The 13,886-nt window shown below is 54.1% G+C and overlaps 2 protein-coding genes across 2 annotated transcripts in view; one reads left to right on the top strand and one right to left on the bottom strand.

Annotated features, from left to right (window-relative positions):
• The window catches only part of VOLCADRAFT_93917 (uncharacterized protein), a gene marked incomplete at both ends in the record, with an annotated part of 31,232 nt that extends 21,735 nt beyond the window's left edge, over positions 1 to 9,497 (bottom strand). Inside the window, 17 exons of the mRNA XM_002953169.1 lie at positions 91 to 165; positions 771 to 812; positions 1,382 to 1,483; positions 1,682 to 1,835; positions 2,305 to 2,454; positions 2,969 to 3,064; positions 3,269 to 3,396; positions 4,008 to 4,102; positions 4,802 to 4,949; positions 5,232 to 5,369; positions 5,663 to 5,767; positions 6,061 to 6,150; positions 6,498 to 6,580; positions 7,216 to 7,295; positions 8,109 to 8,191; positions 8,954 to 9,052; positions 9,441 to 9,497. Coding sequence (XP_002953215.1) covers positions 91 to 165; positions 771 to 812; positions 1,382 to 1,483; positions 1,682 to 1,835; positions 2,305 to 2,454; positions 2,969 to 3,064; positions 3,269 to 3,396; positions 4,008 to 4,102; positions 4,802 to 4,949; positions 5,232 to 5,369; positions 5,663 to 5,767; positions 6,061 to 6,150; positions 6,498 to 6,580; positions 7,216 to 7,295; positions 8,109 to 8,191; positions 8,954 to 9,052; positions 9,441 to 9,497 — 1,725 coding nt within the window. The remainder of the gene's footprint in view (positions 1 to 90; positions 166 to 770; positions 813 to 1,381; positions 1,484 to 1,681; positions 1,836 to 2,304; positions 2,455 to 2,968; positions 3,065 to 3,268; positions 3,397 to 4,007; positions 4,103 to 4,801; positions 4,950 to 5,231; positions 5,370 to 5,662; positions 5,768 to 6,060; positions 6,151 to 6,497; positions 6,581 to 7,215; positions 7,296 to 8,108; positions 8,192 to 8,953; positions 9,053 to 9,440) is intronic.
• Positions 9,498 to 9,848: 351 nt separating this feature from the next.
• Positions 9,849 to 11,462, top strand: VOLCADRAFT_105829 (uncharacterized protein; the record flags this gene model as incomplete). The annotated part of the gene is made up of 3 exons (XM_002953096.1): positions 9,849 to 9,932; positions 9,977 to 10,048; positions 10,835 to 11,462. 3 exons carry the CDS (start codon positions 9,849 to 9,851, stop codon positions 11,015 to 11,017), a joined length of 339 nt encoding a protein of 112 aa, XP_002953142.1. The 3' UTR covers positions 11,018 to 11,462.
• Positions 11,463 to 13,886: the final 2,424 nt, after the last annotated feature.

Below are 13,886 nucleotides of genomic sequence, written 5' to 3' on the forward strand. Positions count from 1 at the left end.
CACACACCACCACAGCCACAACCCACCGGCTGCCACCTCGTCCGTTAACGTGCCTCGTCCGTACACACACGCACACACGCACACACTCACCTGCACATATCGGCTGAGGTAGCTGGGGTGGCGGCCTGAGAAGGGCTGCGGCATGATTATGGAAACGTTGGCACCCTGGGAAAGACGGGGGAAAGAAGAGAGGGGGGGAAAGACGAACCACGAACGAGTGAAGAGAGGGGGGGAAAAGGGGGAAAAGGGGGAAAAGGGCGGAAGGAAGGGGGAGGGGAGGGGTGGAACTTATGCAAAATGCAAAAAGTCAAGGAGGCGGGAAGTGGTGGGAGGAATGGAGGGGGAGGGGGGGGGAGCGGAGGTCAGGGTGAGCATGTGTGTGTATGTGTGTGTGTTAATAGACGTTGACCGGACAGCCGGTGAGGATGGTACACACTTTTGACCAAGCAAGTAGGTAGTGTGAAGTGGCAGGAATTCCAGTCACAGCCAGTCGTACAGGTTGCTGGATTATTTTACATTGAAGATTGTAAGGCAGATGCCGCATATCTGTATCCTTGCCTTTTTACCCGAACTGGTCCGAGAGACGTAAGGGTTGCGTGTGCGCTGCCTGCATACATGCGTGATAGGACGTCCTGGGCCTTATGCGGGGTGGGGGGATAGCCACCCAGTTTGGGCATTTCCAAACACATCTCACCATGCACCCGCTGATCACTCACCCAACCGCACCCCCCTAACCCCCTTACAAATACACACACGCCGCCCTGCCGTACCTCCAATTCGGTCTTTGGGTAACCCAGGAGCGGTGTAACGCACTACAGCTCGCCACGAGTACGTGAGGGGGGAGGGGGGAGGGAAGGGAGGGAAGGAAAAAGGGGGTACGACGGAGCACAGACGATTGACGAAGGAAAACGGAAGGGAACAAGAAGGAGGGAAGCGTGCGAAGGGCGTGTGGGAGGTGAGAGCGCCTACGGTGTGGAACTAGGGCAAGGACGAAGGGGAGGAAAGCCGTATTGGAACGACCACGTGAGGTGAAGTAGAAGCGCCGGGCCGGGGGCCGGGAAATGTGACGAATTAGGAGTCGCACGGGGGGAGGATGTGCGTGTATGTGTTTGGGGGGGGGGCGGAGGAGGGAAAAGCGGCCGCGGGGGGGCGGAGGGGGCCGCGGAACAACCCACACGTATACACACACACGCATAAGCCTCTTCTGGGCCCCGTTGTGACGTTATTTAGTCTGGCTGCTGTTGCCCCCCGTGCGTGCCTGCCTGACTCATACACGTCTCATACACATACCACATCCCACACACACACCTTTTCCCGCCATCCACAACCCCCAGCCCAACCCCTGGCCCCCTCCCCTCCCCCCTTAAACCTCCCCTCTTACCGCATTGACCATGAGTATCTTCCCCTCGGCATTGATAACGATACACGCATCGTCGTGGAGGTCCATGGAAGCTAGGAACTCGGGCTTGTCGCTGCCGGTAATCTGGGTTTGTGAGGGGGACAGATGAGGGGGAGGGGAGGAGGTGCTGGTATGGCAGTATGTGTATGTATGTATATATATCGTGTGTGTATGGGGCCGCAGGAGGGCGAGGAGGGAGGAAGCGGGGATAGGCGGGTTGTAGGTTTACTTGCCCCATTCCCCCCTTTTTACCCGATTACCCACCCCCTCCCCCCAAGCTACCTGCAGATCCAGGGAAAGCAACCCATCGCCGCCTCCGTTCCGCGCCGCCTCCGTGTAAACCCGAGCCGCCGCCACCGGGTCATTCCGTACGTCTTCCAGGAACTTGCCGTAACAGCGGAGCAGCTTGCCGTTGTGCGGGTAGCGCTCGAGAACCCTGAAGGGGTGGGGGGTGGGGACGGGTGTGAGAGGGGGGGAAGGGGGGAGGGAGAAGGGAGGGGGGAAATCCTTGGTGACCAGAACGGGGGCACTCACATTAAAGGAACCAACAAAACACACACAGAGACACAGACACACACACATACAGACACACAGAGACACAGACACACATAGACACTCACACGGGGCAAAACACAGGGAAGGCTCCATCACAGTGAAATGTCCCAAGGTATGGAACAAGAATCAGAGACCACCGGAGCCGGCTGCCGTACTGCCGTAACAGCGACACACGTGTACGCGTAGAAACGTATGTGTGTATGGTACATGTGTACGCGTGTGCGTGCCTGCCGGGGTGGAGAGGTCGGTAGCACACGCTCACCCACCTCATCTACCCTACATGTCGTTCTTCTCAGCGCTACACACCCACACATCACTCACCCAGCCCAGCCCCAGACAACCCTACCCACCTCTTATACACTTGGTGTGCCGTATCCGCTGTCTCGTCCATCTCCCGTACATGCGCCTCAATGGCCGACACCCGTACGGAGCTGCGTTGCAGCAGCTGCCAGAACTCGCGCTGACGTGTCAGTGCGGCCTTGTGCATGCGGATCACAGCCCTTCATGTAAATAAGGGGGAGGGGGAAGGGGAGGTAAGACGAACCACTGGGAAAGGGGAGGAGGGAGGAATTGCTTGCCAAGTCAAGGAGAAAACACAGCAATGGGGGGGGAAAGAGTCGAGCCCGGGCGGGTGTGCGGCTGTGTGGTGGGCGGGGATTAGGGTGAGAGGCGGGTAGGAAAGAGGCGGGAAAGAGGCGGGACTGTGTGGGGACTAAGCTGGTGTGAGAGGATGTGTTTGCGGTGGCGGCCTTGCCCCCCTCCGATAACCTGAACAGTTCGCATGCTCACATACACACCCACATCTCCCACTCTCTCTAACATTTTCCCCCCTGATCCCTTCCCTCCCCTTCCCTCCCCTTCCCTCCCCTTCCCTCCCCTTCCCTCCCCTTCCCTCCCCTTCCCTCCCCTTCCCTCCCCTTCCCTCCCCTTCCCTCCCTTCCCTCCCTTCCCTCCCCTTCCCCCTTCTCCCCCCTCCTTTCCTCCTCTCCTCCTTGCCTGTAGTTCCTCTTGAACTCCACGTAGCTCTGCAGGTCCAGCTGCCCCTCCTGACCGTCCTTGAGCCGCTTGCTGTTCTCGATGGTGCTGAAGATCTGGTAGCGCTGAACCAGGCTGAGGGGGGGCCGAGAGGGGGGCCGGGCGGGGAGGAGGGGTGTAGGGAAAGAGGGGGAGAGGAGAGGGAGATTAAGGCCGAAAAGAGGGGGGAGAAAGATGTCGTCCTCTTTCCTCACCCCCCGGCAGCCTGCCCCCTTCAATCAACCCCCTCCCTCCCCTATACCCTCACCCCCACTCCCACCCCCCTGCCAACGGCCTCACCTTGGCCCCGCTTTGAGCGCCAGCTGCAGCTGTGTCCGGGCCGCGGGTCCGTCCCTCTTGACCTCCATCAGGAAGTTGGCGTACAGAATCAGGAGGCCCACGTGGCCGGGAAACACAGCCATGCCGCACTAAAAAAGACGAGGGGAAAATGGGAGGGGGTGAAGAAGGGTAAGCGGGACAGGGAGCGAAAAAAACGGGTAATGTGGGGTTGGCGACGGGGGATACGGGGGGAACCCGGCGGCCCCCGGGGTTAACGGGTTAAGAGGGCTTGAGGTGTACGGAACGATAAGACGTGGGGATGATCTCTTTGGATAGGAGTTGAAGTCGTGTGGAAGTACGGGGCCTACGTTATCACCCCATACACATACATACGCACACAAACACATGGAGACGTCCGCATGGAAACAAAAATGGCAAAGTATTTGTTCATTCCTCCCCCTTCCTCGTCCCCCCCTTCCTCGTCCTCCTCGACCGTCCCTCCCTCCCCCCTCCCCGTCGTCCTCGACCGGAGGCCATTTCCGTTGGGCCATGCCACGTCGCCCTGCAAGTCACTCGCACTCATCACCACTTCGTTCGCATACCTTATACCTGGCCCCAGCCCCTTATATCAAGTCCGACACGCATACACATACACAACCCTTCCAGAAACAAAACCTCGCAGCCCAATCATTACACATACATACATACATACATACATACATACATACATACATACATACATACATACATACATACATACCTTTATAATGGTCTCCCCGACCAGGGCCGTTTCCTCCAGAACGATCCCGTCAATGTCGAACCGCCTCATGCTGCGAGCAACCACCTCCACATCCTCTGTTCCCCCGGGGGGTGGAAATAACGTATGTGTTTGTGGGGGGAAAGGGGAGATAGGTGTGTGTTTGTGTCTACTTGCAAACAACCCGCAAAACTGCATTTTATCTAAAAAGGTATTGTTGTTTTGCATAAACTTTATTTTTGTTGCATTACTATTACTATTATTATTACTATTATTATTATTATTATTATTATTATTGTATTATAGCATTATTATAGTATTAACGGCGCGACGCGTGTGTGGGGGGCGGGGGGTTTAGGGAAGGGGGGATTCTCGTAGCCACTCGTGCATAGAGGGAAGGAAAGGGCCGGGGAGCGGGAGGGATACTGCATTGTATGATGATAATGGCAGCAAAGCCAAGAAGAACAACATCAGCCGACTGGCGTCCAGAGAGTTGCGAGAAGAGCTGCTGCTGTAGGGAGTCCGAATCGGGGTGAATCGGGAAATGTTCGGTGTATACTTTTCTACGCTTGCAAGGATAAGGTGAGAATACCGGATCCAATACAAGTGCCGACATGTAAGCCGGTGTCCCAAAGCTTCAAAGGAAGGAGGAACGGAAAAACATGTACAACGGCTGGAAGAGGAAAAGGTGTTGGAACCCAGCTCGTAACACAGCTCAAACGCCTCCAAGTAGCATATCTCATAAGAGAAGCATCTCTCGTATCACATATCACATATCTCGTCAGGTCCCATCTCACCTGGAGATGCAAACTGGTGAACCTTCTTCAGCTTCACCAGGGGCTCCAAATTGACGAACTTCCTGGTGGGGTACATGCAGTAACGTAGCCACAACACCGTCGCAGCCGTGCCGGCGGCGGCTGCCGGAAAGACGCCGTACAGGACGAGCTGACGTGGAGGGGCAGGGGGTGAGATGAGGAGAGGAAGGTGGATATGGAGAGGATGGGAAGTGGGGTTGTGATTGTGTGTATTTGGTTATTTGTGTGTGTGTGGTGGGGGGGGTTGATATGGTGGGCCCAACATGTGCCAGAAAGGCCCTGTCAGACATGTTAAGGAAAAAACACAAACGCGTATATACAAACAAACAAACATATACATACATACATACATACATACATACATACTTCCTCTCCTTTTTCCGTCCGGGCATGTGTGCCCTTTTCGGCCCACCTTGACCATCTCATGCTGCACGTGTTGCGTCCGCCGGTCCTTATGGAACATGAAATAGCAGTACACGCCGCATGTGTACGACACCGCTGTCCAGCCACCCACCCAAAAGTAGTTGATGTAGGTGCGCAGGAAGGGCAGCTGGTGGCGGCGGCGATGTGGTGACGATGCGTGGGGCGCCGTTGTGTGGGAAATTTGGGGGGAGGGGAAAAGGGGAGAGGGGTAAGAGATAGTCAAAGTTTGGATGGTGACATATAAATTTCCTATAGCGTGCGAAGCTAAAACAAGCAAAACCAATTTATATACTTCCCAGGATCGCAGTTATACGCGCGAAATGCCTGGTTTCGGAAGCAGTACTGGAGCGGTTGAAGTGGCGCGGGATCCTCAACCTTTCCCTAACCCTCCCATCCCCTCCCCCCCGGACTCCCGCCCACCCGTGTGAAATTGAAGAAGGTGATTGCCGCAGCAGCTGCCAGCACCGCCACCGCTTGGGGCTTGGGTACGGAGGCCATGGTATTAATGACGATGACGTAGAGAGCCTTTGACGTAGAGGGGATTCCAGTAGAGGAGGGACGTGTTGAGCGGGCGGGTCACACATCACGGACCAATCCCACATCCCACAATCCTCCTAAGGAAAACAACAGACGGCATAGGAGGGGTGCCCTCCCCTTCTTTCCCTATGCTCCTCTGGGCTACAGCCCCTCGCCTAACCCATCCTTTTTCCCTCCTACTCTTTTTTTCTCTCTCTTTCTCTCACTCTTTCTCCCACTCTTTTTCTCTCCTTCCCCCTTCCCCCACCCCCTCTCACTCTTTTCCCCCTTTCCTCCCATACCTTGAGCATCAGCACCTTCAGCCGAGTGACGGCGGCGGGTGAGGCCATCACCCCTCGGCCCACCGGGCTCAGATCGCAACCCGCCACCAGCTGCCGCCACCAGGGGATTATTGCAGCCAGCCACCAAGGAGGGGTGCGGGCGGGAGGAGAGAGATGATCACATTCGAAAGGGGCAAACGGATATGCAAGGTGCAACACCCGTATAAGCCGTCATGACGTTTGAAAACGAAAATCAAGACCACTGCTATAGCCATATTTAAAAGTATGACCTGTTATCAGGGTATTAGTGGAACAGGGAGTTGTACAAATTTCGAGAACGAACCAGAGAACAGCCAAACGGTTTTTGGGGACCTGATCCTCCACCTGCCCCTCCCCCTCCCCCTCCCCCTGCCCCTCCCCCGCAACACACACACACACACACATCGCCCCTCACCCACCATGAGCCCCGTGCTGCAAAAGAAGACCACCGCAGTCACACCGGCCACCGTCATGTGGATCAAATGGGGGGTCTCGGAACATTCTGTCGGCGTGTTTGGGGGGCCGGGGGATGAGGAAGGACGAGGAAGAGGCGGAGGAGGAGGAAGGGGAGGGGAACAGCAGCGTCAACAGCAACGGGGCGGCCGGGACAGAGCGAAGAAGGGTTGCTGATGACTAGCTATCGCGGTCTTTGCATGTGAGGGGCGTTGCTCGATATGGCGTAAGGAATGTAGCAAGAGTCCCAACACTGGTCGCATCGGTATGAACACCATCACCATCACCATCATCGTCACCATCGTCATTAGCAGCAGGAACAACAGCTACAGTGCTGGTGAAACCCTGAGTTAGCAGTCATGATGGGCACACCGCCAAACGACCGTACGGCACGCATCTCAGGCTATCATACAGTTCCCAGAAGAAGGGAAAGCGAGCGTATCTAACTCTAAAAGCAACTGCCAAAGAAAAAATCTAAAAAAAGGAAGCAACCGCCGACATCCAAACAGGGAGTGGATCCAACAGTCCTGGAGGTCTCCTCCTCAGCAGCGAGTGGTGTGTGTCAGTCAGTCACCCAACCACCCTCAAAATCAGGAGCTGTGTCTAATTGGGAAGGCACAGCTAACCGCCAACCTCTGACCGTCAACCGCACGGGGGCGTACGGCTGATATCCGTCGTACTTACCCACGTGTTTGAAGTACGCATGCGGATGTGCGCCATGGGACGAGAATTCGCATTTGAAAAGAAAGAGCATGTAGTCGAACCTGCACGCAACATCAGACATGATACGTGCACACAAAACACACACACAAACACATACACACAAACACGCACACATGCAAAGGCACTTAAATTTACACTTAGTCGCTTTCCATATTACATTAAAGTTTCTGGTTAGGGAACTTAGGGTACAGGTACAGAGCAATGCGGCGTGGTGATAAGGTGAGGGCGTATAGTTCACCCCTCGACTCTGTGGAGCCGAGCACCGGATGCATGTTTGGGGCATGTTTGGGGCATGAGTGCGAGGTTCCAGCCGCACGGTTCATGCCGTGTTCTGCACCTACTGCTTCTCCAGGTCCTTCCCTCCCTGTCGCTAATTAACCCCCTCTGCAGGTGCTCACTCATATTGATATCCCAATTACGGAGCCTGCAAGGAAAGCGGCACGATGCGGCCGGCTCATCATTGGTACGACCGATACACAGTGAAGGTACGGACACGGCATGTCCGCCTGTCTTTTCTTTCATGTCTGTCTGCTTGCCTGACTATCTGTCTGTCTGTCTGTCTGTCTGTCTGTCCGTGCACTTATGTATGTAATGTGTGCGTGTATTTTTCCATATCTCGTGCTCAGCCGCAATTGGAACTTCCACACTGCTATGCCGCCTGTCGTATTGTCGCACACCTCCTCCTTCAGACACCCTCCCTCCTCCCCTCCCGCAAACCCCCCTGCCGCCACCCAACTCCCCGCGGAATATCATGCCCCGCTCTCCCCCCGGGCAACTCAGACCCTGACCCCAAATTTCCCTCCTGGCCGCGTGTGCATCCCCACTCCTCATCCGCCCTCACAGCCCTCACTCACACAGACATGTAAGCCAGCGTGAAGACCACCTCCGTCACCAGCTGTAAAACCCTTGCGAAGCGCATCAGTGTACGAGAATGCTCCTGCAAGGTGTGGCCAGAGGGCCGGGGCAAGGAGAAGAGTGATGGTGGTGTGGTAGCCCCGGGGTAACTGAGCTTCGGACAGTAACCCTCTCCTTTGCACACCATCCCGTTCGCAGGCACATTTCCCGACATGCTGTAGTGCTGTGATGCGTATGTTGCCATAACACGGACCCCCCATAACACACAGGCGAGAACAACAGCAACAAAAAAGGATGCAGGACAGAGCCTACTTTGCGGACGTCCGTTCACGGCCCCTAAATCCAAGGGCAATGCAGTACAGCGCAGTGCATAAAAGACAGTGAAAATGCAGTGCATGAAATTCAGGGAGCAGGGCGGTGCACTGCACCCGGCAACTGACGGGCCGTTCCAACTCCCCCTCTTCGGTGTCCCTCATTCCGACTGGCCTCCTCCCTGGAGAAGGTAAGCTGGCGACTCTACCCACCCTGCCCCGTCGCCCCGCTGGCTGCTTAGGTCCCGCTCCTCTCCGTCCCTGCCCCACCAGAGCTCTCCCCCCAGAGAGCTGCAACCCGGTGGTGGCGCCATCCATCTTCTCTTTCAACTCCAGGGGGGTTGCGGCCCTCCATTCCAAATCCATACCTCACATTTGGATCCGCACTCGGATTGTCCACTTGCCTTTTCCTCCCCTGCTCCATCTCACACCCGGCCCGAACCGCCTCCTGGACCCCCACGCGCCGGGTCTGCCGGGTACCTCTGTCCTTACCAACACCCGACCCACTACCACTCCCCCCCATCGGCACCTACCTGCTTGCGCATCGCATACGTGAGCAGCGCAATGCAACCTACTGCGGTGTACACCATCCCCACGATGGCGTAAAAGACACGGATGTAGACATTGTACCCCTGCATGGTAGAGGAAAACGAGCAAGTAGGGGGCAAAACATATGCAGGTGTGTTTGCGCGCGCGCGCGTGTGTGTGTGTGGGGGGGGGGGGAGGTATTGGCCCTGGAACGCCAGAATTTCGGCATTACATGAGCCGCATTCCACCCACGGCGTGATGCGGTACGATATCCACAGGCAGCCGAGAAGAAGAAGAAGAAGAAGACAGTCAAGTAATCATGAGGAGAAGGCGACGGTAATTGTTACAAAAACTAGCGAAGGGGCATGCGGCGTGGATCTAGCTTTTTGACCGTCAGCAGCCTGCCTTCAGCTTCCGTTCCAACTGCAGGAGGAGCTTCGTCGTCCCCGGCCATTTTGGCCAACCTCCATCCGGCCCCCTAAATCCCCCTACCCTGCAGCCACACAGCGATCCTACACACCGCAGCGAGAAGCGCGCGTTTGTACCCATGCTCTATCTAGGCACAGATAGACGCACAGTCAGGGCAGGTTTAGGAAACCGCCTAATTAAACAATCTGTAAGCCTCCTAATCTCTTTCCCTCCCTACATACATGTATAGATATACAAGTTGTATATCGTATATAGATACACAATAATTATCTTTGCATTTGTATAAATCTATAACCTAGGGTCGGGTCAGCTCTCCAGGACAGCTGCTGGAGTCCAAAGTCCAGCAATGTTACAAAGCCCTGTATAGCACGGTTGCGTGAGCTGCATATTACATGGCCATGCAGCTCCCCCTTCCCAGCTGGTACAGCAGCGGCGGAATGTAGCTTTACTATTCAACACCTGCGGCAGCACATGCTCCTGATCCTGCTGAACGTGCTGCTGCTGCAGCATAGCCGGCGCCTGCAGGCGCGCTTTCTGCTGCCGCGCTTCCTGCAGGTACGTTGCTGCTAGTGATACTGCTGCTGCTGCTCCTCGTATAGTGCCTGCAGCAGCGCCAACTTGGGAGCCACACTTTGCCTTCCGCTTACAACTCAAGCCGCTGCCGCCAGGACGTGAGGACAACCCTACCTCCGGCGTTGCTCGGCACCAGCCCCCCAAGCGCGCTGCGCCATGTTCAAACCCACAGACATCTAATGAGTGGATGTGGGTTTCAGCGCCATGGCACTTATTGAGTTAGGCTGGGCTGTGTCTCTTCGGAATTTGGAGAGCCCGGGCCAGTCAAACCCCGTTTTCGGAGATGGTTATCCGACCTCCATCCCTTCGTCTCAAGACAAATTTATTATGATAAAATATTTCCTGGGTATGGGAGTAAAGAGTGTTTGCAGCTTACCCAGATCCGAGCCACTGGCGAGCGCGGGAGCGTCCATCGAACCACCTGCCAGACTGGGTTTGAGGTGTTGATGTCCCATCCGTTGGTGGGGTTGAAAATAATGAGAAAGGGAATCAGGGCTTCGAGCACAATCTTGGCTGTCGCAAATCTCCAGCTGTCTGTGGACTTGCCGCGTGACAGCATGTACCTGCAACGGGGTTGCGCCAGATAAGAACACCATTTTTTCCGGTACATCCTAAGCGCCTTCCCTCTAATTTTGATAACTATTCATGTCCCCTCCTATGGCGTAATAGACTCGCGTAGCTCTCTCCAACCGGAGTCTTCGACTAGGTAACAGACTTTTCAAGGCTTTCCCGAGGCCTCCCAGAACTGGAATCAGCAACTTTTTACATAACTACCTCTTGCACGGCTGCTAGGACATATTATTTAACCGAAGCCCCATGAACCCATCTTTATGGGCACGTGAACATGGCATTCCTCACATCGCTGCAAAGACGCCTTCTTGCAGCGACTTCCTTTGCTCAAGAAGATCATCCTCTTCTCCATCAACTTCATCGCGATTGCGGTTCCTGCAGGACTCGAGAAATGTTTTTCACAGCCAGGCCCAGAAACAGGGGGTAACGTCAACAGCTCCATGAAAACAATCCCGTCTTTATGCACCCCTAAAGCCATTGTTGATACGGTCAACTGAAAATTATTCATAACTATCCCGTTGGCACGATGAAACAGACGTCGATAGCCAAGAGGTTCCTAACCCAACCGAGCCCTGTTCCCAAGCCGCCATCAAATGCTCAAGAAGTCGATGTGACATGTTCACACATACGAACCCTAAGGCGCGACCATCCACTATAAACGTACGGACCTATCCAAAAGAAGGCCACGCCCACAAGTACCTGCGCTTTAGGATAGCCCTGTCAGCTGCCTGAGACGAGGTCTCTGATGCATCGCCACTATGCTGTGAAGCTGACTCCGACATCTAATACTGGACAGGACGGGTGCTTATGAATGGCCCACAGGTACCGGACTCCCCGAATGCGAACATGAACGCAATCCAGCAATTTGCTGATACAATGGCATCAAAATGTACATGCAGATGCGACGTTAGAGTTCAGGAGATGACGACCACACTTTCTTTGCCCAAGGTCATTGTCAAGGGAAGTCTGCGTCTCAACGTAAAAGGAGAAAGCGTTTTGTGTAAGGTTGTGGTCAAGACAAGCCAAATCCCTTGGGCCAGCAAAAATACGTAGGCAATCGTACAAGTTAAGCTCCGAAGGTGAATTTAGCTCGTCCAACAGCTTGTGTTGTTGCGTAGATGATCATTCTCCCTGGAACACCAAGCCCTCAGTTTTGGCGTAGTTCGCACCGCCTACACGGTTTTCGACACCGCTTGGACCAGAGCATTCGAACAATGCAATGATGCACACACGTAGCTAGCCATTGAACCAACTTAATCCAGCAATTTCGACAGCTTAGCGTGGGGTGTTATAAGACGTTTGTAGGAATGCAGCAGCATGCGAAGCTAGGATTAACGGCTAGATCGGAACGAGCATCGCAGATTCACATTCTACTGATGTAGAGACGAAGTCATCTAGGAGCAGGGTCGCGCTAACATGACTGATTTTTGTTGCCCGTCGTGTGTCGTGTACGGTCTTTTAAAAGACAGCTGAAAGGTGCATATGTTGGTAAAAACATTTACGCCTAACAGCGAAAAAACGTAGTTTGTCAACAATGTCCGGTTTGTTGTTCAGTGAAAGGTAGCCGCGCAATTTGCTTGGATGAAGTTATCCACTTGAGGTATCCACTGTAACAACGGAACACACACCTGAGCAATTTCCAATGCGCTCCAGTGCACGCTAGCTGCGGGCCATAATAGGAACGTATAAAGAGCATGAATCCTGTGGTTGTGACGTCATTATGTACTTCTGGTTCTTTTCATCAGCACTACGGCTTTTGTTTGAACTATCTTCTGCAGCCGGCCCCCCTAAAAATACCCATGGGCCCCATGCCCCTGTTCAAGTCCGTTCATGTAGATCTGCACAAAATCGTGGTCATGGAAACATGGTCTTGGAAGCAACGAATGCTGGTCCCAACGTCTTAAGAGCTCATGACTGTGTACATAATGTAATCGAATCGATAGTTAGCGACATGCGCTTTATGATTGAGTCAGTATGCATTGCCCGGCAGATTTCATTGCAGTTTTTTTGAATATGAATGCTGTAAGAAGCAGCCTGGGAATGCAGATTTAGCATGCGGCGTTGTGCTTATATCTTAAACCCCTATGGCGCACACCAGGGTGCAGCGCAGGTCAAGCTCTGTGTGCGTGGACCGCGCTCCGACAGCCTCAAGCTGCGTGTGCGTGGACCGCGTACCGGCAGCAGGATTACGTAAGGGCATGTAGCAGGTGTGTGTGCATTCAAGCCGTCACGAACTTGCAGTCAATCTTGCAATTTCCCGCTATTTCCCTTGATGGAGGATTTATCCGGTCCCAGGCCTCATACACGGCTTCTTGTATATGTTGGAAATCTCACTATTGCTGAGGAGGCTATCAGACAAAAATGCCACAGATCCACCATTTGGTATATAAGGCCAGGCTCCAGTTCGCTGATTCGTGATTTATGTTTGGGTGCACACGTTGGCATTCATTCGTACCAACATCCTGGCATATCTGCCTTTCCATAGTAGCAGGGCAACCCATATTCAACTGCTGTCCACCGAGGCATACCATTAGTTGGGTCGTCCTTATACCAATCCTAACTGCCGCATGATTTTACGCAACACGTGGCTCGATTAAGGGAGTGTAGCACGCTCAACTACCATACGAATGCGACTACGGTTCTGGAGAAGAAGAACAATTCCAGAGCTGAATATCTGCGATCATCGTAACGTCGTCAATGGCGCTCAAAGTTTTACTTACGACTACATCGAGTACGGCGCATGACAGGCTCCATAGCAAACGAACATGATTATCTACACCTGCCTAGTAAGGGAAATGGGCATGAGCGTTACAAGCATGCAGTTGCATGGAAGGGAAAGATTTTTTGTAATTTGCCTCTCTCGCCACGGTGCCGCTTTTGGCCTTGGTAATTGCACGCATTGTAGATCGTATCCATGCAACTAGGCCTGTCAGAAGTGTTCTCGTTGGGGTTGCGGTCGCGTGGGTAGGAACCTTCCTGCCTGTCTGCCGAATAGTCTTCATAAGAGCGGGGAATGTCAACACGGACCGGTGCGTTTGCTGGACTTTCTGGATGTTTTCCGACAGCACAGTGGTAAGTCGTTTCCGTTTTTCCTACAGAAAGTGGATCACGTTTGTCGTGGCGGCATTCCTTGAGGCAGAGCTGCCGCACACGGGCAGAGTGTGTTGCTGCAGAGGTTTGCAGACGCTGTTTTGACAACCTGATGTCCTGGGTTGTTGAAAGTGCGCAGAAGCTGTTAGGGTCCTAGAAATACCATTTGGTGCTTATCGGCACGGTGGCATTGTTGCACCCCTAGTAGATACGAAAGCCCAAGGTACAAGCATATCCTTCCTTTCCATGTTGTTTATATCACTAGTCGGCGTCGCA

The sequence above is a fragment of the Volvox carteri genome (assembly GCF_000143455.1).
Source record: "Volvox carteri f. nagariensis unplaced genomic scaffold VOLCAscaffold_34, whole genome shotgun sequence".
NCBI classification, from domain to species: domain Eukaryota; kingdom Viridiplantae; phylum Chlorophyta; class Chlorophyceae; order Chlamydomonadales; family Volvocaceae; genus Volvox; species Volvox carteri.